We start from the raw sequence: 27,761 nt of genomic DNA on the forward strand, positions 1-27,761 counted from the left end.
AGATGGTCGTAATGGGTAATAGGCAGACATCTATCCAGACCATCACACAGGAATTCCGAACTGCAAGTACTATGACAGGGGGGAGGTGAGAAAACTTGGATTTCAGGATCGAGCGGCTGCTCATAAGCCACACATCACGCCGGTAAATGCCAAACGACGCCTCGTTTGGTGTAAGGAGCGTAAACATTGGACGATTTATCAGTGGAAAAACGTTGTGCGGAGTGACGAATCGCGGTGCACAACGTGGCGATCCGACGGCAAGGTGTGGGTATGGCCAATGCCCGGCTAACGCCATCTGCGGGCGTGTGGTAGTGCCAACAGTAAAATTCGGAGGCGGAGGTGTTATGGTGTGGTGGTGTTTTACGTGGAGGGGGCTTCCACCACTTGTTGTTTTGCGTGACACTATCGCAGCACAGGCCTACAATGATATTTTAAGCACCTTCCTGCTTCTCAGTGTTGATCGCGGATGGCGATTGCATCTTTCAACACGATAGAGCACCTGTTCATAATGTACAGCCTGTGACGGAGTCGTTACACGACTATAAGATCCCTATGACGGACTGGCCTACACGGAGTCATGACCTGAATCGTTTAGAACACCTTTGGGATGTTTTGGAACGCCGACTTCCTACCAGACCTCATCGACCGACATCGATAATGCAGCGTTCCGTGAAGAATGAGCTGCCATTCCCCAAGAAACCTACCAGCACCGGCTTGAACGTATGCCTGCGAGAGTGGAAGCAGTCATCAAGGTTAAAGCTGGGCCAACACCATACTGAATGCCAGCGTTACCGATGGAGGGCTACGAACTTGTAAGTCATTTTTAGCCAGGTGTCCGGATACTTTTCATCAGATAGCGTATTCGCTCCTTCCTGCAGACAGTCTCTGGGGAGCTGACAGTGAACAAAAGTACGGCGAGTCGTTGGGCGAGGTGTCTGTCATGATGGCAACAATGTCGGACAAACTTGGCCTGTGCGTGGTGGCCGACCCGACACAACTGTGACTCCAGCATTGCTGGAACGTGCGGACACTCTCATTCGACGAATCACCATCAGACACATCCTTCCTCAACTGGACGTGTCTGCTGGTAATAGCCGGCCGTTGTGACCGAGAGGTTCTAGGCGCTTCAGTCCGGAACCGCGCTACCACTACGGTCGCAGGTTCGAATCCTGCCTCGGGCATGGATGTGTGTGATGTCCTTAGGTTAGTCAGGTTTAAGTAGTTCTAAGTTCTAGGGGACTGCCGGCCGAAGTGGCCGTGCGGCTCTACGCGCTTCAGTCTGGAGCCGAGCGACCGCGCCGGCCGCAGGTTCGAATCCTGCCTCGGGCATGGATGTGTGTGATGTCCTTAGGTTAGTTAGGTTTAATTAGTTCTGTTCTAGGCGACTGATGACCTGAGAAGTTAAGTCGCATAGTGCTCAGAGCCATTTGAACCATTTTTCTAGGGGACTGGTGACCTCAGATGAAGTCGCACAGTATTTAGAGCCATTTGAACCATTTGATTTTGATGGTAATAGTGACACACTCGTCCACCATATGGGGTATTCAAGTGTGTGTGCCCGCTGGGTTTCTCGCCGCCTAACAGAACACGATGAAGAGCAATGGAGAACTATTTGTGCAGAAATGGTTATCACGAGGCTAATTGTGACAGTTTTTTTTTTTTTTTTTTTTTTTTTTTTTTTTTTTTTTTTTTTTTTTTTTACACCCTCAGCGAGTGAAGTCATGGCGACAGTTTTCTGGGCGTCTGAATGGGTTATTCTGTTTGATGTGTTCCCTCGTGTTACAGCGATAACATCTGAAATCTATTGTGCTACGCTTAGGTAGTGAAACATGGGACTGTGGGAAAACCGGAACAGAAGAGAATCGAAGCATTTGAGATGTGGTGCTATAGACGAATGTTGAAAATTTGGTGGACTGATAAGGTAACGAATGAGGAGGTTCTACGCAGAATCGGAGAGGAAAGGAATATGTGGAAAACACTGATATGGAGAAGGGACAGGATGATAGGACATCTGCTAAGACATGAGGGAATGACTTCCATGATACTAGAGGGAGCTGTAGAGGGCAAAAACTGTAGAGGAAGACAGAGATTGGAATACGTCAAGCAAATAATTGAGGACGTAGGTTGCAAGTGCTACTCTGAGATGAAGAGGTTAGTACAGGAAAGGAATTCGTGGCGGGCCGCATCAAACCAGTAAGTAGACTGATGACCAAAAATAAAAAAAAAACCCTTAGGAAACTAAAGAAACTATTTCATGGTGCTCGTCGCCACAAAAATGCAAACGAACTTCTATTTCTCCACGACAACGCAAGGCATCGCAAAAGTCTGCTTGCAAAATTTCACTGGACTGTTTTTTGTCACCCACGCAACAGCTCGAATCTCCCACCTTCCGACGTACTCCCGTTTGGCCCAATGACAAATGCAGCCCGCGGGAAGCAATATACGGGGAGGGTACTGGTGCAGCAAGGCGTTGGCTCCGATGTCCACCGGTACGGTGATACCATACGGGCATACAAGCCCTCCCGGGAAGGTGGCGAACTCGCAGCCATACGTTCAATCAGGTGCTGGTAGGTTTCTTGGGGAATGGCAGCCCATTCTTCACGGAGTGCTGCACTGAGGAGAGGTATCGATGTCCGTCGGTGAGGTCTGGTAGGAAGTCGGCGTTCCAAAACATCCCAAACGTGTTGTATACGTTTCAGGTCAGGACTCCGTGCAGGTCAGTCCATCACAGGGATCTTATAGTCGTGTAACCACTCCGTCGCAGGCTGTACATTATGAACAGGTGCCCGATCGTGTTGAAAGATGCAATCGCCATCCCCAAATTGCTTTTCAACAGTGGGAAGCAAGAAGGTGCTTAAAACATCACTGTAGAGCTGTGCTGTGATAGTGCCACGCAAAACAACAAGGGGTGCCAGCCCCTCCATGAAAAACACGACCACACCATAACACCACTGCCTCCGAATTTTACTGTTGGCACTACACACGCTGGCAGATGACGTTCACCGGACATTCGCCATACCCACACGCTGCCATCGGATCGCCACATTGTGTATTGTCATACTTCATTCCACACAACGTTTCCCCATTGTTCAATCATGCAATGTTTACGCTCCTTACACCAAGCGAGGCGTCGTTTGGCACTTACCGGCGTGATGTGTGGCTTATGAGCAGCCGCAAGACCGTGAAATCTAAGTTTTCTCACCTCCCGCCTAGCTGTCAGTACTTGTAGTGAATCCTGACGCAGTTTGGAATTCCTGTGTGATGGTTTGGATAGACGTCTGCCTATTGCACATTACGACCCTCTTCAACAGTCGGCGGTCTCTGTCAGTCAACAGACGAGGTCGGCCTGTACGCTTTTGTGATGTACGTGTTAACGGAGATTATGTTGAAAAACAGAGTTTTGTAGTCAAAAGTGTTGTGAATAATGTGGTGTACTGGAACCCTTAATATAAAGTACCTGCTTACCGGACGCCCGTCGTAGAAGTGCAGGACGGGAGTTGGGGAAGGCGGTGCAGCGGGAAGTTTGCGGGCTTTTCCCGTGTGCAGCCCGCCACGGCTGGGCTAACGGTGCAGCAGGACTTTCCTCGCAAACACGCGGGCCGCTTCCAGCTGACACGGAGGCGGGGGTAGGAAGTGGCTGGTGGGCGGCGAGGGAGGCGCTGCCCCACTACTGGCCGCTGGCCACGGCTATTACACTGGCAAACTCATTGGGCAAAGAAATCTGGTAAAATGATGAACACGGGTCATTCACGCGTCGCAAAAAGGTGGTATTACACTAGCTCGTATAAATAAAAATGAAGTATTCTCCGCAGAAGATTCTCAGAGGAATTTCTCAATTTCGTATGCATAAAAAAATCGAAGCCTGTGCCCCGACGAGGTAGTTCCTCCCCACTATCTCTCTTCTTCTTCAGAAAGCTCTCGATGTACTGTGTGATCAAAAGTATCCCGACGCCTGGCTGAAAACAACAACTTCGTGGCGCCCTCCACAGGTAATGCTGGCATTCAGTATGGTGTTGGGTAACCCTTATCCTCGATGACAGCTTCCACTCTCGCAGGCATATGTTCAATCAGGTGTTGGAAGCTTTCTTGGGGAATGTCAGCCCATTCTTCACGGGGTGCTGCACTGAGGAGAGCTATCGATGTTGGTCTGTGAGACCTGGCACGAAGTCGCCGTTCCAAAACACCCCAAATGTGTTCTATAGGATTCACGTCGGGAGTCTGTGCAGGCCAGTGCATTACAGGGATGTTACAGTCGTGTAACCACTCCGCCACAGGCCGTGCATTATGAACAGGTGCTCGATCGTGTTGAAAGATACAATCGTCATCCCCGAATTGCTCTTCAGCAGCGGGAAGCGAGAAGGTGCTTAAAACATCAACGTAGGACTCTACTGTTATAGTTACACGGAAAACAACAAGGGGTGCAAGCCCCCTCCATGAAAAACACGACCACACCAGAACACCACCGTCTCAGAATTTTACTGTTGGCAACTACATACGCCGGCAGGTGACGTTCACCCGGCATTCGTCATACCCACACCCTGCCGTCGGATCGCCACATTGTGTACCGTGATTCGTCACTCCACACAAGTTTTTCCACTATTCAATCGTCTAATGTTTACCCTCCTTACATCAAGCGAGGCTTCGTTTTGCATTTACCGGCGTGGTTGTGTGGCTTATGAGCACCCGCTCCACCATCATATCCAAGTTTTCTCACCTCCCACCTAGCTGTCACAGTACTTGCAGTGGATCCGGATGCAGTTTGGAATTTCTGTGTGATGGTCCGGATAGATGACCCTCTTCAACTATCGGCGATTTCTGTCAGTCAACAGACGAGGTCGGCCTGTACGTTTTTGTGCTGTACGTGTTGCTTCACGTTTCCACTTCACTATAACATCGGAAACAGGGGACGTAGGAATGTATACGAGAGTGGAAATCTCGCGTACAGACGTATGACACAAGTGACACCCAATCACCTGACCACGTTAGAAGTTCGTGTGTTCCGCGGAACGCCCTATTCTGCTCTCTCACGATGTCTAATGACTACTGAGGTCGCTGTTATGGGGTACCTGGCAGTAAGTGGCTGCACTATGCACTTAGTATGAAAAACGTATGTTCTTTTGGAGGGTGTCCGGATTCTTGTGATAACATAGTGTATGTCTATTACCATGGGGGTACAGAACGCACGCGTAATGTTAGGTTTCATTCAACTCGCTCAAACAGGCGAGCTATTCAGTGTACGAGTATGCAACTGGCATCAGCGTGCTCTAGAAGTGTCAGACTACGTTTAGATTTTACCTTTACGTTGGAAAAAGGATATGAACTTAAGCACCAAATCAACACTACGTCATTAGTTGTGATGCCGTATAGCACTGAATATTACCTATTATCCGTAACAAGTAAAATGGTCCATATGTCAACAGACATTGGTTACCTGACACGTCATTACAGGACGTATTCTCCTAGATTTGACCCATACCTTTACCTCCCGTAGAAACACGTGACACTTTTTCTGAACACCTTCTATGTGGCTGATTGATTTTCTTTTTTCTTTTTGTAAGAATTAAATTGTAGCTTTGAGTACCAATCGTCCGACCATGTCAGTTCGTACTAACTGGTATTGTTCTTTTTCTACAACAATAAATGACGAGTCTATTGACTTGCGTCCAAATTATCAATTCAAGCACCTTTCAGTCGTCCAAATTTGAAAATTGTTGTTTTTTGGGCTCCCAGTTTCGGCGATATATTATGCCGTCTTCAGTCCCACTGACCGACGTGTAGGACTACTCCTACCTCCGTTCCAGTCCCCTATTTTGACAAGGCATTTGATGTTCGAAGTGATCGTTGTCTCAAGTAGAAATCTGCGGATACCAGTCAATGAATACTGGTCCCTATTTTGACTGGACCAGAGGAGGGAATCTACCTACACGTCGAAGATGGCGTAATATATCGCCTAAACCGGTAGCCCAATAAAATATCAATCTGAAAATTTAGACGACTCAAAGGTGTTTGATTTGACATAATGCACTGAACAGCCGACGTCCCGCAGCTATCTACGAAACGATGGACACAGAGAGACTCGACGTGTGTCGAAATGTGTTGCGATAGGAGAAACAGCCTTGACTCGCTTCCACACGCCAGAGGTTGCCCTGGGCCGGTGTGTGATTCACGCAATGTAAATAGTCGGCCAGCATCTTTCAGCGACGCACGAAATCTCTCAGACGCGGCAGTCGTCTGAGGGACTGGCGCAGCGCTCTAACAGGTGGCAGCACGGGTCGCGACTAGGTGCGCGCCGCCAACAGATGTCGCGGCGGTCGCGTCGCGGCCACGTGCGGCGCCAATTCCGAGCAGCAAAAGGCCACGTGGACGCGCCGCACGGCTGCGAACTCACTTCCGGCGGGCCGTAAGCAGAACGTCGTCCCCCTCTCTCCTGCACCAGTCTACTCGGCGACGCATTTAAATTTTAAATAGCAGCGCACGGCACCAAGCTCGGTCGATGATTGCAGTGAGACAAGCTTTTTTCATATAGGGAGTCGCAACCTGAAATTTGTTAAGAGACAGCTCCTTTTTCCACATTCGCTTAGGAAACTGATGAGCCATTTATTTTCACACTGCTGCTGATTTCGTCGCAGATTTTAGTCACTCCACTGCAATTATACAGGTTGTTCGGAAATTTCCGTTACCAACTTCTAGAGGGGAGGGTATACATAATATTTTAAATAGGAACCCATGTTCGGAAGCGTCGTCCAGCGACGCTACAACGCGTCAAAGTCATAGACGCCGGCGCAAGTAAATGTATGTGTATACAGGGTGAGTCTATTACGATGTCGGAAACTTTCAAGAAGAGGTGATTTCCAACATTCTGATAACAGCGCTGTCACCAAATGTGTTCGTTCTGCATCTCGACTTTTCGAGGGTGGTGGAGCCGGCCGTAGTGGCCGAGCGGTTCTAGGAGCTTCAGTCTGGAACCGCGCGACTGCTACCGTCGGAGGTTCGAATCCTGCATCGGCCATGGATGGGTGTGATGTCTTTAGGCTGTTAGGTTTAAGTAGTTCTAATTTCTAGGGGACTGTTAAGTCCCATAGTGCTCAGAGCCATTTAAGAGAAACGTGAGAACAAGATCCGAGATTATAATAACTCGTCTACCTGGCCCCAAGATGCAAGCACCAGCGTTACTTTCTGAAGATGAGTTATTACATTTTTTCTCAAACAGCAGTGTTTACAAAATTATACTTAACTCCACAAATATTTATGTAAGAAATTTGAAAAGCAAATTTTAGAGACCTAGATATGCTAGACTGATGAGACTGAAATAAGAGCACTTTTCGGCATACTCTACCTAACAGGAACCCTAAGAAGTTCTAGAAAAAACACTAGCATGATCTGGGATAACTCTAGAGGAAAGGGCTTAGAATCCTGTTACCTAATTATGAGCGAACAAAGATTTAAATTTCTTCCGAGGTGTTTAAGTTCTGATGACGTAAGGGAGAGAAGCCTTCGAAAAGAAGCTGATAAATTAGCCCCAATTAGAGACACTTTTGAGTCTGTTGTTCATAATGTTTCAAAACACTTTGTTCCAAGTGAATATTTGATTGTCGACAAACAGGTACTTTCTTTTCGAGGAAAACGCCAATTCGGGCAGTATATTCCTAAAAGCCCCGCCACACACGGCATTAAGAAATTTGTTTTGGTAGATGCTAAACCCGCCTATAGTTTCAACTTAGAAACTTATGCTGGCACTCACCCAGAGTGTCCTTTAAAGCTCAGTAATTCTTCTACAGATGTAGTAATGAGATTAGTGGAACCTGTCAGCGGGACTCACCATAACATTACTGGTGACACCTGGGTATGAACACAAGGGGTGGCCATACGTCGGAAGGTTCTGGAAAAACGAGATGGATATCCCCAAAGAGATTTTACCTAATAAGCAAAGACCTCAATATTCTTCTTTGTTTGGCTTCCAGGAGAATTGGCCAAAAGTTAATCAAGCTGTTCTCTTAATATCTACGAGGGCTATTCGTAAAGTAAGGAACGATAGGTCGCGAAATGGAAACCACAGTGAAAACCAAAACTGTTTTATTTGCAACAGTCAGCTACAACTTCCAGCTACTTAACTCTGTAGTCGCCGATCCGACTTAGACGTTTGTCGTAGCGTTGTACCAACTTTCCAATACCCTCGTTGTAAAAGGCAACCGCCAGTGCTTTCCGCCAATTCTCTACGCTGGCCTACAGCTCGTTGCCGGTGCTAAAATGTTGTCTTCATAGCCAGCGGTTCATGTGAGCAGAGATGAAACTCAGACGGAGACAATTACGGGCTGTATTGTTGTTAATCAAACATTTCCAATTGAAAACGATGCAGGAGCATCTTCGTTGCCCCCTGCGAATGCGGCTGAGAAGAAAACGCACAACGGTTATGTAATGTTGGCTGCATACCTTCAGGCGAAATTTCTCACAAGGTCCTCGTACTTGGCGGGAGACACTGTTGTTCTAGGTATCTTTATGTGATCTCTGTGAGCTCAGAATTAAGCAGAATGTCGTAACGCTATCGACGGGCATACTAGAGACACTGCCCAACACACCTGTGCAAAATTTCATCAGATTTTCACTGTCGTTTCCATTTCACGACCGATCGCTCCTTACTTTCTGAATAACCGTCGTACATTACATCATGATGATACCATTGATAAAGATACAAGAGGATCACTGAAACCAGAAATTGAAACTTTTTACAATATGACAAATATTAGAGTTTATTTACTTGATAAACTATTAAAAACTGTGTGTCGCGAAACACTAGGTGGCCTATGGTTCTGTTCTATAATTTTCTTAATGTTTCTGCCATGAACGCACTGTGCATATACCGAACAAATTCTACGTCAGCTAAATCATTGAAAAGAACGGAGTTTCTACAGAGATTGGCCTGGGAAATGACGAAACCTCAAATTCAGTACAGATCTGCTGTCTCTCAAAGCCGGCCGGAGTGGCCGTGCGGTTCTAGGCGCTGCAGTCTGGAACCCAGCGACCGCTAAGGTCGCAGGTTCGAATCCTGCCTCGGGCATGGATGTGTGTGATGTCCTTAGGTTAGTTAGGTTTAAGTAGTTCTAAGTTGTAGAGGGCTGATGACCTCAAAGTTAAGTCGCATAGTGCTCAGAGCCATTTAAACAATTTTTTGTCTCTCAAATTCCCATTGAATTACGGCGGCGTGTACGTTTTCTACTGGGCATAACTTCAACAGTTACATCACAAGACAATCCAGCGAAGGTTCCAAAGAACGTTGCTACGAGTGTGGAAGGCAGAAATACAACTTAAAATTGTGTCATAAATGTAAAAGGTGGATGTGTTAACGGCCTCAGAAATAAAGTACTGAATTTTTTTTTTCTTTTGGAAATTTGTGTTTTATTTCCATCGCTATACAGACACAGAAAAAGCAACTAAAGAACGTCTGACAATCATTTCAATGAGTAATTAAGAAACAAATGGGGGAGACGAGTCCCCCACGCTCCTAACCGTGTCACGATACAGCACGCGCCTACTGCAGGGTTAAATGGTTTTGTGAATAAGCAGGACTGCCGTATCCTGGAGTCAGAAAATCCTACCACGATCCAAGAGAGGAAAACGCATCCACAACGAGTGATGGTTTGGTGCGGCGCTGAAGACGCGGTAGGACATGCTGCGACAGTCAATGAAGACCAACACGGTACGGTGGTGAGGGAGGTTTTGTGCCCTCATTCGGATGAATTGGGAACGGGCGAGTTGAGGTTTCAGCAGGACGGTGGCGCCTGCCACACTTTCCGGCAAACATTTCAGGTGCTCCACGAGCGGATCACGGAGCGCCTCATTTCGCGCAAAGCTGGTCATCAATGGTCACCGATGTCATGTGACTTAACTCCGCCACCGGAGTGGCCGAGCGGTTCTAGACGCTACAGTCTGCAACCGCGCGACCGCTGTGGTCGCAGGATCGAATCCTGCCTCGGGCATGGATGTGGGTGATGTCCTTAGGTGAGTTAGGTTTTAAGTGGTTCTGTCTACGGGACTAATGACCTCAGATGTTAAGTCCCATAGTGCTTAGAGCCATTTGAACAATTTTTTTTTTTTTTTGAAAAAACGTCTTGTAAAAGATATGTCTGGTGCGAAAATTGACCCTGAATAATGAAAAGTGTGAGGTCATCGACATGAGTGCTAAAAGGAATCCGTTAAACTTCGTTTGTTTACACGATAACTCTGTCAAATCTAAAGGCCGTAAATTCAACTAAATACCTAGGAATTACAATTACCAACAACTTAAATTGGAAAGCACAGTAAATGATGTGGGGAAGGCCAACCGAAGATTGCGTTTCGTTGGCACAACACTTTAAATGTAACAGATCTACGCGAAGGTTTTGGAAGATGATTTCATCCCCATTACCCAAAGTGACCCTGATTACGACAATATGTGGTTCATGCAAGACGGAGCCCAGCCTATCCAAGCAGGAGAGAGTTTGATGTCCTGGAGGAGCATTCTGGGGACTGCATTCTGACTCTGGGGTACCCAGATGCCTCAAATTGGCAGCTATGTTCTCCGGATGCGAACACAAGCGACTCATTTTTGTGGGGCTGTATTAAAGACAAGATGTACAGCAATAACACCTAATAACACCTAAACCACTGCTAAGCTGAAAACAGTCACTGAGGAGGTCATCGACAGCATCGATGTTCCGACACTTCAGCGGGTCATGCAGAATTTCGCTATTGGTCTGCGCCACACATCGCTACTGATTGCGTCATAACGATCATGTCATAACCTAAATCTGAATATCTGTAGTAACATTTACATGTTGAATACAGCATGTGCACGCCGCAGTTTGTAACTAATTTACTTTTTTCATATAGTTCAATAATTCTCATCCTGTATTATTCTACTCTGAATCCAGTACGATGTATTATTTGGTCATTACAGACTACGTACTTAGTGAGCTGCGAATGAGCATTTCGATCGCTGTTCAAGTGTTAGAATACCGTGTAACAAGTTACCAGTCTTTAATTAGCTTTCAAACAAGATGAGAACGTTCAGATAAATCGAGGAAGAAAATTAATTGGAAATTCAGCGTCTAATGAACGAAATAAATCATATTAAATTAACTGTAATTGTGATCGCGAGAATATATAAGAGGCAAAATTTGTTGTGGAGATAATGGCAGCAGATGTCGCTAGATCGCAGAACGAGCTACAGCTAGGTAATTAGATTGAATCATGATTGTCAACGTTAATTTATTTATTAGTAGCTGTGTCTAGAAATATCCCGAAGTCTACAACATATTGCAGTACGACTTTCACGGTTATTTTAAGAATAAAATTCATATAAATATTAATAATGCTATGACATAATAACGCTATGACACAATAACGATATGACACGCGACGGAGATACTACCAACAGAAACTCCTGGATTGTGCTGCTATCGAAAGCTCGACTAATACCAGATGTTTTTCGAGCTGTGACGTCAACTCCTCGAACAGAACGCGACGTGATCAGAAAGAGAGAGAGAGAGAGAGAGAGAGAACACACGGCGAGGAGCCTGAGCCCGCTATCAGACGACAGACAGTCACTTGTTCGCGAGTGGGTCGGCCATTGCCGCCGGTGGCGCCGCTCTTGCGTCGCGGCCGGCACTGCGTGACAGATGACTGGCGCCGACCCACGTGGGCAGCCTCGTGCACGTCCTTGGCGCTGCCGCCGGCATCTCAATGGCTTCCCGGCTCTGCCGGACAGTCAAGTGTATGTAACCAAGCGCGGTTGGCCTTAGTCCAATGAATGCACTTTTCGTTTTCAGCCGTCAAACAATAGTGTACCTGCAGCTCTACTCTGAAGTAGAGATGGCGCTTATCGCTGAAACGACTGGTTTCCTGTTATATCTTTTTTCCCCACGCCAATTAAGCTACACTATTAAAACCGCTAACAATAACCGGTTTCTGAAACAACCATTTTCGGTTTTTTATTTCACATTATTTTCTGTAATTAACGTAGAAATGGAACAAGGGCTGAAAAATTATGACTCTCTGTTTCAAGGTACTCAGAACAGAAATATTAAATTGAATAGGGAAATAAAAGAAAGCTTAGTCTGTCCACCGCTTGCTGCTATTCTTGAAAAGTGAGAAGTAGCTGAATACTACAAAAAATCTCGAGTATTGTGCCACTGATCCCAATTTTTTGACTCTCTGCTCCAAAATGATGTTGTAATAGGGGATCAAATGGCTCTGAGCACTATGGGACTTAACATCTTAGGTCATCAGTCCGCTAGAACGTAGAACTACTTAAACCTAACTAACCTAAGGACATCACACACACATCCATGCCAGAGGCAGGATTCGAACCTAAGACCGTAGCAGTCCCGCGGTTCCGGACTGCAGCGCCTAAAACCGCAAGACCACCGCGGCCGGCAATAGGGCATCATAACCACTATTTGGACATTACGAATAGTCATCGGTAAAGTATGGAAACTGAACCAGCAAAAGCAATTACATCTGTTGTGGAATAATGTTTTCAGTTAACTGAAGAAAAGTAAAGATTTTTTTGTGTTCTGAGCTAATTATTTCGTATGACATGAAGATCAATGCTAACGTGGAGTAGTATGCAAATATAAACAAACAGGGATAAAGGGCTTAAACATACACAGATTTATTTCTTCGGCTTCAACATTTCCATCAGTTGTTTATTTTTCTAACGGAACCCTCTAAAATCCCCAATGTTTCTCTGTATACGGGACAAAAATAACTGCAGCCGGAAACCTATGTCTGAAACCGTCATCCACCGAGGCAACGGAGCATCGCATCCATAGGAGACAAGGCCTCTGTACGTAACAGCAAGCTGCATCTCCTCCACTGGCGATCGTGGAAATCAGTCGCGATCACAGAATAAAACACAACATTGGCAGACGTTACACGTCAGAGTAGAAAGTCACGTTTTCTGCAGAAGGGGTAGCCTAGCGGCAGGCGCAGGTGCCTATAACTTCGACGCCGTGTAGCGTCGCCGGATGACATTTCCGGACACGGGTTGCTATCCTCGATTTGTTGCTCGAGACACCCTCTCCACCCCTCGATATTTTCGCAACATTTCTGGGACACTCTATACAACTACCAATCTGATATTTGTTTCCCGTGGGCTTTGTGGTGTTGCAATTTTAAGGGGAGCAGTGTATATCCGATGGCACCTATTCAACCATTTGAGGTATCAAATTTCTTTGATACGTTCTGACTCAACCGTTTATCCCCAACCTTCGTACACTAACGTCAAACCGCGAGGCAAAAACTTTTTCTAAATATCACTGAATAAGTCGAACAGGTCTCAGCGAAAAATACGCAATAAAAGTTCAGGTGCAAAACATCGGTAGCAGTTACTCTTATTTATGAGATCCTACTCTTATTTATGAGATCTTATCTACATATCTCATCTAGAAGATAAACAGCACCGACGCAGCGAAGCTGTACATGGCTGTGGGTGACTGGGATAGGAGGGAGGACGCAGCAAGTTATCTCTGATTGCGAGTCACTGACGTATGCAGATGCAGCTTCGGCCGTGTGCCAGGAAAGTACGCTGGGACATTTCCTGTTCATGTTCTACACTGACGGCATTCGGGATAATGTTTGTGTTATTCTGAGACTTTCCGCATAAGATGCAGTTATGTGTATTGAAGTACTGTCTGAATAAAAGCTGCAGAAATATTGAATCGGACCTCGATAAGATTCCAAAAGCTTACAGTTTATTAACTTGTTTCAAATGTACAATTTTGCACTTCACCATACGAAAAACTGCAAACGTAAACAGCACTCAGGGATTAGGCCTTAGGGTTGTTCCGACTGTTCTACTGGCGCCAACAAGGTAGTGAGAGGAGCGATCCGTGATCGAGACCCGCATAGCATGAAGCCACACCCTCTCGCCGTTACTGGCAGCAGAGGAATCCTCGCATTGCCGCTGGTGCTTTATTCGAGCACATCCTCATTTGGCCTAGCAAGACTGAGTTGACGCCATTTGATATCTCCGTATCTAAGAAAAAAAATCCAAAGACGTACCTGGAATCGAACGCACGTGCTTCCGCACCTAAGAAGCGTTGCTGTCTGTTCGGCTACGGAGACAGTCACGGTCAAACCTAATATCATTTTAATATATTTTCTACAAGTGAAACTAAAGAAAAAAGGTCACATAAACATACGTCCGCAAATGTTTGCTTACGGAGTTGTGACTAATAAAAGCTTTTGCCTCAAATTGAGCAACTTCGATAATATGAAGCCATCGCAAAACTGCCCGAGGTTAAAGCAATGCACGATTTCTATTTATTTTGTTGTTATTGGTCTGCTGAATCTAATAAAACAGGTCCCAGGCGTGTATCTGCAGCAGTTTTCCAGAATATCCAGAGAAGCAAAGACGTAATTTCAAAAAATTTCTAATTTATTAACTGCTTGCCCCAACTTGCGTTTTTTTTTTTCTTAAATTCCAGACAACTGCACAAAGTTTTCACCAAAAGTTGTAGAAAATATAATTTTGGATAAATGATGGTAATAACGTTAAGTGAAACTATATGAAATATGTAAGATAATCTGCTTTTATTGTCAGATAATCTGCCGTTATTATTACCGCAGCACACGTGAATTCGTGTTAAACCGGAAAAGAACAAAGCACAGTGTTAAGGAAGCTGTGCAGTGTATATACAATTTCACAATAAATATACAAAAATGTCACCACCGAGTTCAATGCATTTAGCTGCACGTGATGAACAGATTTTGTTGCTTGTTTCAGTTTCTCAGGGTTCTTCTTATTTGCGCTATTGTATTCATGATGCGAGCAAGTAATGCCTCTCGTCTATTGACTGTGTGCTCATAAACTATCTCTTTCATCCGTCCCCATACACAAAAATCCATTAGTGTTAAATCGTGCGATCTGCGTGGCCACAGACGTCTAGCACCACGACCAATCCATTTCTGGGGCTTGCCAACAATGACATACACGTTTCTACATTCTTAATGGAAAGTAAACAAATTTATTTGTATAATAATCTTTGCATCTCTGGGTGTTCTGGAAAACTACTGCAGAGGCACGTCTGGGACATGTTTTATTAGATTCGCCAGACCAATAGTAACAAAATAGATGGAAATTGTGCTTTTCTTTAACCTCACACAGTTCTGCGATGACTTCATATTAGGGAAGTTGCTAAATTTCAGGCAAAATATTTTATTAGCCGTAACTCCGTAACTAAACATTTGCGGACCTATGTTTACATGAACTGTTTTCTTTACTTGTAGAATAACATGCTAGAATATTTACATATCTTCGTGAATCACTCTGTATACTGATTCACTGGTAGGACACTCGAAAACGGCCAGTCTACAGACAACATTGCTAACAGTGACCAGTTCCTCAATATCGCTTATGTGCGTGCGACCCAACGAAATAGTATTAACAGAAATAATGAACGTATACAGAGATTAGGGACACCAATGGTTACTGCTCTGTCTGACGCGTGAGAGTCTTCCACGCAGATGCTGAAAAACCTGATCGAACGGATAAACTACAGCGTAAAGGTTACTTGCAAAATTTCGAGAACCAGTATCACGTGTCAATCTAAGAGAGATTCCTCCACCGACTACGTACTGCTACAGCAGGAACTACGGAGGGAACTTGTGACTAATTATAGCGCGGGCAGAGGCGTTAAAGCAGTGTCTTCCGCTCCATACGGGAAGAAGCCCTAAATAACTGGTACAGCGCGAAGTGCTCTCTACCACGCTGACACAGCGGTTCGCTGCGTGTGTATTCGGTTGGTGCTAAGCTAGTAGCGTTTTTCTCATAAGAAACACAACAGATCCACATAACAGAGACTTTAGTGGTCAATAATACGGGGTGTTCAAAAAGTCTCTCCCCAGTGCCGCATGACTGTTAGCCGCGCGTGCCGTATGCCTCAGTGAATATACCGAAATGAAACTCACTGAAATACAAGTTATTAATTTACTGAATATTCATTTTTATTTACAAACTTTCATATTAAATGTTGAAAGTGTCCACCTTGTTGTTGAATAGACAATTCATCGTCTCTAATCATGTTTCGAAACACAAGCTGTAACGTTTCTTCCCTAACAGAAGCAGTGAAAGTGGATATTGCAGTTTTCAGTTCATCGATGGATTTTGGACAGTTTTTTATAAACAGTTGCTTTCGCTGCACCACAGAAGAAAAAGTCAGGTGGTGATAGGTCAGGCGATCGTGGAGGCCAAAGTCCCTGTGAAGTTATGCGGTCACCAAAAACATCAGCAAGCAGCGACATTGAAACGCGAGCTGTATCCACCACCTTGTTGAAAATAACGGTTCAGTATTTGACTTAACACAAGTTCTCCTTTGAGTGGGTACAGACTATCACTGCAGTATCGTTGTGCGTTTATTGTTTCGTTGAAGAATAGGGGACCCACAATCCGACGCCTAGAAATTGCAATCCAAACTCCTATTTTCACAGAATGAAGTGGTTCCTCACGAATACACAATGGGTTTGCAGTATTCCACATACGAGAATTTGGAAGTTCATGTACACGAATAAATGAAACCACGCCTCATCAGTGAAAAACGTTTCATTAAGAATATCCTTTCCATTTTGTTGAACGAAATTTTTGAACCGTTGACAATAATGCAGTCTGTTGCCACGATCAGTATTTTTCAGTCCTTGCACGACTGTCACTTTGTATGGAAAACTTCTAAGTTTTTACTTACAGCTGTGCGGGCCGTTCCGACACTAACACCGATTTCCTGGGCGAGTTTTCTTACTGACTTGTTCGGACTCGTGGACATTTTATCGGAAATATCGAGTAGTCTATCCTCAAACAAAATTCTAGGCCGACCACTTCTCGGTGCACCTGTCACTGGAGCCGTACTTCGAAATTTGTTGGTCAAATCTCGCAGAGTATCGCGATGTGAGAGTGTTGTCTCCGAGAAAACTGAATTAAATGTTTGACGAATTGGAAGTGTGTATTTATCGCCAGCTTTGAACACTTGTTCGACTAAAAACACAGATTCTTCAATGGTTAGCAGTTTAACAGTGACAAAAACGAAACAAACGAACAAAGGAACTGAACTTAAACGTTCACACCAAGACGTAACGACACACACCAACGATATTACTGACGCTGGCTGAGATAAACGAAACAGTGGAATATTGGGAGAGTCCACTTGAAGGGGAATAACCCAGGCAGGCAAACAATCATACGGCACGCGCATCTAACAATCATACGGCACTGCGGAGAGACTTTTGGGACACCCACTGTATTCTCCTTCACTATCTACAACAAACTGCCAATGCTGGGGTAACTCTTCGATTCAGGGACTGCAGAAATCGTGTGGTTTTGAGGCGAAGAACTTGTCAAGCCATGGTTCGGAGCGCACTTCCATCCGGAAAGGAAGTTCCTTGCAGGTTGTTCGACAGAGGGCGGAGAAAGTTAAATCTGAGTGCGTAAGATCAGGTGAATAAAGTGACTGTCGAATGACTTCCCAAGCCAACTCCTGCATATCTTTTTTGTTAGTCTAGCAGAGAGCAAGCGAGCGTTATCGTGGAGTAGTATCACTTCACACAGTCATCTTGATCTTTTCTCACCAGCCGGCCGAAGTGGCCGTGCGGTACTAGGTGCTTCAGTCTGGAACCGCGAGACCGTTACGGTCGCAGGTTCGAATCCTGCCTCGGGCATGGATGTGTGTGATGTCCTTAGGCTAGTTAGGTTTAAGAAGTTCTAAGTTCTAGGGGACTAATGACCTGAGAAGTTGACTCCCATAGTGCTCAGAGCCATTTGAACCATTTTTTTCTCACCACTAGTAACGATACAAGAGAAAAATGGTCGGTGTTTCTCACGAGACAAGGCGACAAGCAGATACGGCCACCCGCTGATTTCTGTGATTTTGGCTTGGAGCATGCGGCACCCATACACCTTCCCCACTGCATGCAAATTTCGCACGATGGTGGAATGATCACAGTTGATGACGTTTGATAGTTCACTAGTACACTGACGTGGCCCATTGTGGATTAATGCGTTTAAACGATCTTCGTCAAAGGCCGAAGGTCTTCCGGAACACGGAGAGTCAGTAATGACGAAACCATCCTCCTCAAAACGAGAAAACCATTTTCTTGTCGTGATCGGTACAGTGGCATCATCCCCACACTCGGTGCAAATGTTTCTGGCGGCCTGCGCTTTTTTAACCCATCTACTGAACTCAAACAGAAGAATAGGTCGGAAAGATTCAGATTTCTCCAATTGGCTCTCCATTTTCCAGCGTCCACAACTTCAGTCACTGTCTCCAAACGACAATATGTAAACAAAAGAAAAATACTACAAATGTCCGGAACCGCTTGCTACGGTGGCAAGTCCGAATCCTGCCTCGGGCATGGAGGTTTCAAGTAGTTCTAGGGGACTGATGACCCATAGCGCTTAGAGCCATTTGAATCATTTTTGAACTACAAATCCAAAAATGTAAATCAATAAATAAATCCATTCTGCGTGAAGAGTTTGACACAGCACTGAGAGACCTCTAAGTCGAAACAAGGCCCCGGGAGTAGACAACATTCCATTAGAACTACTGATAGCCTTGGGAGAGCCAGTCCTGTAAAAACTCTACCATCTGGTGAGCAAGATGTATGAAACATGCGAAATACCCTCAGACTTCAAGAAGAATAGAATAATTCCAATCCCAAAGGAAGTAGGTGTTGACAGATGTGAAAATTACCGAACAATCAGTTTAATAAGAGACGGCTGCAAAATACTGACACGAATTCTTTACAGACGAATGGAAAAACTGGTAGAAGCCGCCCTCGGCGAAGATCAGTTTGGATTCCGTAGAAATGTTGGAACACGTGAGGCAATACTGACCTTACGCCTTATCTTAGAAGAAAGATTAAGGAAAGGCAAACGTATGTTTCTAGCATTTGTAGACTTAGAGAAAGCTTTTGACAATGTTGACTAGAATACTCTCTTTCAAATTCTGAAGGTGGCAGGAGTAAAACACAGGCAGTGAAAGGCTATTTACAATTTGTACAGAAAAAAGATGGCAGTTATAGGAGTTGAGAGGGATGAAAGGGAAGCAGTGGTTGGGAAAGGAGTGAGACGGTTGTAGACTCTCCCCGATGTTATTCAATCTGTATATTGAGCAAGCAGTAAAGGAAACAAAAGAAAAATTCGGAGTAAGTATTAAAATCAATGGAGAAGAAATAAAAACTTTGAGGTTCGCCAATGACATTGTAATTGTATCAGAGACAGCAAAGAACTTGGAAGAGCAGCTGAACGGAATGGACAGTGTCTTGAAAGGAGGATGTAAGATGAAGATCACCAAAAGCAAAACGCGGATAATGGAATGTAGTCGGAGTAAGTAGAGTGATGATGCGGGAATCGGATTAGGAAATGAGACGCTTAAAGTAGTAGATGAGTTTTGCTATTTGGGGAGAAAAATAACTGATGATGGTCGAAGTTCGCCGGCCGCGGTGGTCTAGCGGTTCTGGCGCTGCAGTCCGGAACCGCGGGACTGCTACGGTCGCAGGTTCGAATCCTGCCTCGGGCATGGGTGTGTGTGATGTCCTTAGGTTAGTTAGGTTTAAGTAGTTCTAAGTTCTAGGGGACTTATGGCCTAAGATGTTGAGTCCCATAGTGCTCAGAGCCATTTGAACCATTTTTTTGATGGTCGAAGTTCAAATGGTTCAAATGGCTCTGAGCACTATGGGACTTAAGATCTGAGGTCATCAGTCCCCTAGAACTTAGAACTACTTAAACCTAACTAACCTAAGGACATCACACACATCCATACCCGAGGCAGGATTCGAACCTGCGACCGTAGCGGTCGCGCGGTTCCAGACTGAAGCGCCTAGAAACGCTCGTCCACCACGGTCAATGATGGTGGAAGTAGAGAGGATATAAAATGTAGGCTGGCAAGGGCAAAGAAACCGTTTCTGAAGAAGAGAAGTTTGTTAACATCGGGTATAGACTTAAGCGTCAGGAAGTCGTTTCTGAAAGTATTTGTATGGAGTGTAGCCATGTATGGAAGTGAAACGTGGACGATAAATAGTTTGGACAAGAAAAGAGTAGAAGCTTTCGAAATGTGGTGCTACAGAAGAATGCTGAAGATTAGATGCGTAGATCACGGAACTAATGAGGAGGAATTGAACAGAATTGGGGAGAAGAGAAGCTTGTGGCACAACTTGACTAGAAGAAGGGATCGGTTGGTGGGACATGTTCTGCGGCATCAAGGGATCACCAATTTAGTATTGGAGGGCAGCGTGGAGGGTAAAAATTGTAGAGGGACACCAAGAGATAAATACAGTAAGGATGGAGGTTGCAGTAGGTACTGGGAGATGAAGAAGCTTGCACAGGATAGAATAGCATGGAGAGCTGCATCAAACCAGCCTCTGGACTGAAGAGCACGACAACAACAACATACCCACAGTAACCATAATGACAACATGAAACACAAGAACGCCACGAACTTTTGCACCAGCCTAACGGACGCCTGGACTCGGTGTAACACGCGCCACTTGACGCCGGGGTGAAGACGTCTGCCAGGGCCGCGACTGGTGGGGGGAGCGTGTGAAGCGCGCTCGGCCACTCACCGATCTGCTGGTGCTGGTGCTGGAACATGATGACGTCCGGCTGGAGGGCCTCCTCGCTGCCCATCATGGCGGCGCTCCGGCGCTGCGCTGCGGTGCGTCGTGTCTCGCGCCCAGAGGCTGCCAGTGTTCCGCGCTCCTCCGGCTGTCCCGCCTCTACTCTGCTGCTGCTGCTGCTGCCGCTGCTTCTTCCTGCGGTGTCTCTGCTGCTGGGGCCGGCTCTCAGAGGTGTCGCTTAGCGGCTCCCGCCATGGGCCACGCTGGCCTCGCCTCCGCGCCTATTCCATGGGTCCCGTCTAGCACCCACCATAAATCACCATCGTGGCACGCGCAGCTGCTGTACACACCGCAGAGTCCGCACCATCACCGCAGAACCACTCCAGAACCGCCAAATTAGCCATACACGCGCGACCGCCACACTTCGGCACTCTCTCTAACGCCTATTGCTCCTTCGCAAAATTCAGAAAATTATCCTCCACTCTCTTCACTTCGATGCTCCTGTTAGGTGTACCGAACTGCCCAGAGATCCACAGGTCAACTTCGCGACGCAATAAACGTAATATCCTCGGTCGTCGTGTAAAGAGATTAGCTTCGGCGCAGAATTCTCCCTTCTCCCCTCCACGCCAGATACAAATTCTCTTTTCACTCTGACACTGTCGCTGAGCGGAAACTGCACAGAAGGGAAGCTGTTGGTGCTGGTACGGCAACTGCAAACGAAAGTCGGTCTTTTGTTATTGTTAACAGAAACAAAACAAAAGTGGTGTTAGTAAAACCCAGCCTTGTGCGTGCGTATCGTACGTCCGCGATTTGAACTCATTCAAGCTTTCACAAGAGCGACTCTGTTCAAAATTGACTAGATACAGATATTAGTATGCCTCGCGTTGAGAAAGAGCTTACATCGCTACACGCCCTGAAGAAAATTCAGCATGCCAATCATGCGGGTGGGGACGAAAGCTGTCCCCAACATGCCGAGCAGCATATAATGCATTAACGTCTGGTTCCCATTCCCACCAACTTAAGGATGAGGTCTGACAGTTCACTAAATTTCAACACTCTTCTAATACCTGAATCACTATCGGCGACGATGGTGGAGGACTGCTCCGATATCAGCATACGTGGAGCTCCACTGATCGTGACCCGTCCAAATATCTCACGAAATAAGCGTCAAACGATAAAACTACAAAGAATGAAACTTGTCTACCTTGAAGAGGGGAAACCAGATGGCGCTAGTTAGCCCGCTAGATGGCGCTGCCATAGCTCAAACGAATATCAACTCCGTTTTTTTTAATAGGAACCCCCATTTTTTATTACATATTCGTGTAGTACGTAAATAAATATGAATGTTTTAGTTGGACCACTTTTTCGCTTTGTGATAAATGGTACTGTAATAGTCAAAAACATATAAGTACGCGGTATCACGCAACATTCCGCCAGTGCGGACGGTATTTGTTTCGTGATACATTACCCGTGTTAAAATGGACCGTTTACCAATTGCGGAAAAGTTCGATATCGTGTTGATGTATGGCTGTTGTGATCAAAATCTCCAACGGGCGTGTGCTATGTATGCTGCACGGTATCCTGGACGAAATCCAAGTGTCCGGACCGTTCGCTGGAGAGTTACGTTATTTAAGGAAACAGGAAGTGTTCAGCCACATGTGAAACGTCAACCACGACCTGCAACAAATGATGATGCCCAAGTAGGTGTTTTAGCTGCTGTTGCGGCTAATCCGCACATCAGTAGCAGACAAACTGCGCGAGAATCGGGAATCTCAAAAACGTCGGTGTTCAGAGTGCGACACGAACATCGATTCCACCGGTACCATGTTTCTATGGACCACGAATTGTATGGAGATGTCTTTGAATGTCGTGTACAGTTCTGCCACTGGCACAAGAGAAATTACGGGACGATCACAGATTTTTTGCACGCGTTCTATTTATCAACGAAGCGTCATTCACCAACATGGGTAACGTAAACCGGCGTAACATCCACTATTGGGCAACGGAAAATCCACGATGTCTGCGACAAGTGGAACATCAGCGATCTTGGTGGGTTAATGTATAATGCGGCATTATGGGAGAAAGGAACCTGGCCCCCATTTTATCGATGTCAATATAGATGGTCCAATGTATGCTGATTTCCTACGTAATGTTCTACCGATGTTACTACAAGATGTTTGACTGCATGACAGAATAGCGATGTACTTCCTACATGATGGGTGTCCGGCACATAGTTCGCGTGCGGTTGAAGCGGTATTGAATGGCATATTTCATGGCAGGTGGATTGGTCGTCGAAGCACCATACCGTGGCCCGCACGTTCACCGGATCTGACGTCCCCGGATTTCTTTCTGTGGGGAAAGTTAAAGGATATTTGCTCTCGCTGTTGAGAGGAATGTCGTTACACGTATTGGCAAATGCATTGAGGTTGACGGACGTCATTTTGAGCATTTATTGCATTAATGTGGTATTTACAGGTAATCACGCTATAACAGCATGCGTTCTCAGAAATGATAAGTTCACAAAGGTACATGTATCACATTGGAACAACGGAAATAAAATGTTCAAACGAACCTACGTTCTGTATTTTAATGTAAAAAACCTACATGTTACCAACTGTTCGTCTAAAATTGTGAGCCATATGTTTGTGACTATTACAGCGCCACCTATCACAAAGCGAAAAAAGTGGTCCAACTAAAACATTCGTAAGCAGAAACTCGTTCAAGCGGCCATGCCTGTGTGGTCCATTTAAGCGACCGCGCTATGTTTTCTGTAACATGCAACCATTCAGTCCCCCATTGACACATGATGCGTCTGTCACAAAATGAGGTAATGGCGTGCAGCGGGATGGGACACCACACCAATATGCTTCCTTGGCGGCTTTACCGGCCATGTTGCCCTGTATGTCAATGTGACCAGGAATCCAGCAAAAGCTCACCTCCTTGCCAATGTGTTTGAGGCGCTATAAGGAATCACGGATGAGCTGAATCAACTGGTCTACTGGAGACCTTCGGTCACGTATACTCTGCTGGACACATCTGGTGAAGTGCTTGTAATGCACCAAGCGAATCGGAACAGACAAGAACCTTGTATGGTGATGTCTCCGCATCTTCTCCAGTGCCATCATACTGCCATATAACTCGGCACGATAATTTGTAAACTGTTCCGGAAGACGCACTTTGGAAACACTATCATGGGAATTAGCGGTACAGCCGAGGACATTCTTTTGCTGTGATCCGTCCAGATAAACAACGGTGAAACATTGGTACCTACTCAAAATGAAAGGAACAAAGTTGTAAAAACGTTATCTGGAGTACAAGTTTTCTTGTACCGCGTCAAGCTTAAAATAGTCTGGGCAGCTGAAGACAGCAAGGCGGCAACGCGGTCCATCCCTGGCTGTGTATTTGGAGGTCTGATAGATTCAGATCCTTGAGACAGTCAGTAGCACGTATGCCGACTGGCTCGGTCCCAGGGTACGATTCCTGAACAGCGTTTCAAAGTTGGGTTGGACCACTGCACTAAATGCCAATGACTGCCTGTGGAGCCAACAGGATACGTCGCCGAGTGCAGAAGGGTGGTTCACCAGCCTCTGAACACATTCTCAGATCTGAGCTGCTCCGAGAGGCTGCTCCTGATATCCGAATGCCGTCATGTGGACAGCGTCTAACATCTTGGGGTAGGAAATACGGGCTGATCAGTAGGCGACGCTGCCGTAATCTGAACGAGATCGAACGTCCTATAAGATTGCGGGAGGCGGGACCTGTCAGTTCCCCATGCTTTACCGCTAGCTAGAAGTTAATACAGCTCCAGTGCGCGATGGTATGCCTAGCAGTTTCTATACGAAATTTGCGGCGGAGTTCCATCTTCGCAAAGCACTACGCGGGAACAACAACAGAGCCACGTGACCGCCACAGCTCTCTTCCTAGAGTACTGACGTGGCACGCGCTTACAGACAACAGTCCAGTGAATATCACGTGAACGACTCACTGAGCTAGCGCTGACCTCTCGTGGTGAGATCCCGAGAACGTTTCACGTGTTGTCACCGCCAGACACCACACCTGCTAGGTGGTAGCCTTTAAATCGGCCGCGGTCCGCTAGTATACGTCGGACCCGCGGGTCGCCACTGTCAGTGATTGCTGACCGAGCGCCGCCACACGGCAGGTCTAGAGACAGTTCCTAGCACTCGTCCCAGTTGTACAGCCGACTTTGCTAGCGAAGCTACCCTGACAAATACGCTCTCATTTGCCGAGACGATAGCATAGCCTTCAGCTACGTCAGTTGCTACGACCTAGCAAGGCGCCATTACCAATTGGTATTGAGATATTAAAAGCATGTACATTCAAGAGCGATGTTCTCCAATTGTGGAATAAAGTATTACTTCAAATACGTACTTTATTTGCTACTACAATTTCAGTTAACTGTTCCAGACCTCACGCCAGTCTGCGTGAGCTTTAACGCGTGCCTTTCGGCTACCCGTCACTGTGGATTGGCTGTCTTGCCAGTCCACAACATTTCAAACCACACTCATATTTCAGGATCCTTCATTTGAAGCCGGTACTTCAAACTTGACTTGTGGGTTTTTCCCGATCATCATCAGGTGTCTGCTAATTGACTTTCTTCAGGGTTTCTCCGACACACTCCCACATTAGTCGTATTTGGTACGGGTGCCTCACACTTGAGTAATCTTCTAGAACTCGTCGCTCGAGTGATTTGCAAGCCATCTGCTCTGTAGAGGGATTGAGTTACCCAGTATTCTAATGATGAAGCTTAGTGTGCCACCTGTTCTATGTACGGCTGAGCGTATGTGATTATTCGATTTCATGTTCCTACTAAATGTAATAGGTATTTGTATGGGTTGGCCGATACCAACAGTAGCTCGTTGCTATTGTAGTCGTACGATTCTACGTCTCTTCATTTTGCGAACTGCACAGTTTATCAATTGCGAATAAAACCAAGTCGCCAAAGTTTGCACCGTTTTGAAATCTTATCAAGATCGGACTGAATACTTGTCACGCTTTTTGCAGACGGTATTATGTTATAAGTTCATCGTCTGGAGAGTTATTAACAATTTGCCCACAGGCGACACCACAGTGGTGTCGTGAGTATAGTATTACGCAGTGGCCGGTGACAGCACTTTAGTATCTTTTTCACTGTGTTGGTGTTTTGTTTAGGTAACAATAAGTTACAAACGTCAACAACTTTTTTTTGTTTTTATAAGTACTTATGTACTTTCGTCATGGCAGACGAAAGAGACGATACCTCTAGGCGCGCAGTCCGGAACCACGCGACTGCTACGGTCGCAGGTTCGAATTCTGCCTCGGGCATGGATGTGTGTGATGTCCTTAGGTTAGTTAGGTTTAAGTAGTTCTAAGTTCTAGGGGACTGATGACCTCAGATGTTAAGTCCCATAGTGCTCAGAGCCATTTTAGAGACGATACGATTATTTACGATGAATGCGCGGTCGTCTTGTCTGACGTTCCGGACGACTTGGCCGATTGGGAAGAAGACATTGGATATCAAAAAAATAAAAGTGAATCAGAATCGTCGAAAGATAGTGAAATACGTCCAAGAAGAATTCGGGAGAACGCTTCATTTGCAAATTGATTCGGATGAATCAGACGAAGACAGACTATGATTTACTGAGGAAGAATAATGAATTTGAAGGACCTCCGGGTCCACACATATTTCCCAAAGATACACAGAGCATCGTGCATATTGTAGAATTATGTTACGGGAACGATCTATTTAAATATATTAGCAACGAAATCAACAGGTATTAGGTTCGATTCCCGGTTGGGTCGGAGATTTTCTCCGCTCAGGGACTGGGTGTTGTGTTGTCCTAATCATCATCATTTCATCCCAATCGACGCGCAGGTCGCCGAAGTGGCGTCAACTCGAAAGACTCGCACCAGGCATAGATTCAGTAAGCATATTCAGAAAGATGTAGGTTGCAATAATTATTCGGAGACGAAGAGGTTCGCGGTCTACCCAACGGGGGACCTTAGACACACGCCATTTTTTTATGGCAAGTGGCATCACATCTACATGGATAATTACTATAACAATGTAGAACTTGCAGACAAGTTACTTGAAAAGAAAATTGGAGTTTGTGGAACGATACGGCGAAATAGAGGATTTCCGGAAAAATTAAAGCGCGCTAAAGTCAAACGTGTTTGAAGCTTGGCATCAACGAAAAGGTGACAAGTAATCCGAATTAGCGCTGCCGACGCCAAGCGAATACATTTGTACGTGCTACTCGACGTGGGCAGCGAGCATCTCGTCACGCTTGCCTGGGACACACCTCAGCTCCTCCCAACTCTGCCGACGCTTGTCCGTCCGAGACAACACGGTGCGTCCTTCCTACCGAGAAATCGTCACCCCGGTCGCAAATTCCTCTGGAGAGTTCACAGCGGACGGAGACAAGGATGTCGCTGATACAAAACGGCGCCTCTGTTTAGTTTAACAGTGGCGAGTTTAACGGCGGGGCGACCACTTCCGGCGGACATCGCGACGCCGCAGGGCTGGCGCTACCAACTTCCGCGTCGTTCGCTTCACTGCAAACGCGGCTACAGGGAACAGAACGCCTGCAGCGGCGAGCACGCATGCAGCCGGCCTACCCCAGAACTAAACGACGACACTAGTACGGCGCTGTTTGGATGGCGGTACCGGGACCCGGAGCATGAGCTGCCTGCGGTCGGAAATGCGTATTTAGGTGTTACGGGCTCAATCATGGGAACCTGGCCACTGGCAAAATAGCGAACGCCACTCCCGTTTCCAAGAAGAGTTGTCGGATATGTACCCGTAATTATACGCGTAGATTGACTTGGAACAGCAGTTGAATGCACAGTGTCTTGAAAGGAGGGTATAAGATGAACATCAACAAAAGCAAAACGAGACTAATGGAATGTAGTAGAATTAAGTCGGGTGATGCTGAGGGAATGAGACACTTAAAGTAGTGGCCGGCCGGAGTGGCCGAGCGGTTCTTGGCGCTACAGTCTGGAACCGCGCGACCGCTACGGTGGCAGGTTCGAATCCTGCCTGGGGCATGGATGTGTGTGATGTCCTTAGGTTAGTTAGCTTTAAGAAGTTATAAGTTCTAGGGGACTGATGACCACAGCAGTTAAGTCCCATAGTGCTCAGAGCCACTTGAACCATTTTTTGAAACGTGGACGATAAATAGTTT

The 27,761-nt window shown here is 46.0% G+C and overlaps 1 protein-coding gene across 12 annotated transcripts in view; it reads right to left on the minus strand.

Moving 5' to 3' along the window:
- The window catches only part of LOC126108459 (eukaryotic translation initiation factor 4 gamma 1-like), a 647,729-nt gene that overhangs the window by 423,993 nt on the left and 195,975 nt on the right, over window positions 1–27,761 (minus strand). The window contains exon 2 of one of the 12 annotated variants that reach the window (XM_049913685.1): window positions 20,587–21,290. The exons of the other annotated variants lie outside the window; for them this stretch is intronic. Coding sequence (XP_049769642.1) covers window positions 20,587–20,653 — 67 coding nt within the window. The 5' untranslated portion in view covers window positions 20,654–21,290. The remainder of the gene's footprint in view (window positions 1–20,586; window positions 21,291–27,761) is intronic. 12 annotated transcript variants of the gene reach the window in all.

The sequence above is a fragment of the Schistocerca cancellata genome, chromosome 11 (genome assembly GCF_023864275.1).
Source record: "Schistocerca cancellata isolate TAMUIC-IGC-003103 chromosome 11, iqSchCanc2.1, whole genome shotgun sequence".
Taxonomy (NCBI): domain Eukaryota; kingdom Metazoa; phylum Arthropoda; class Insecta; order Orthoptera; family Acrididae; genus Schistocerca; species Schistocerca cancellata.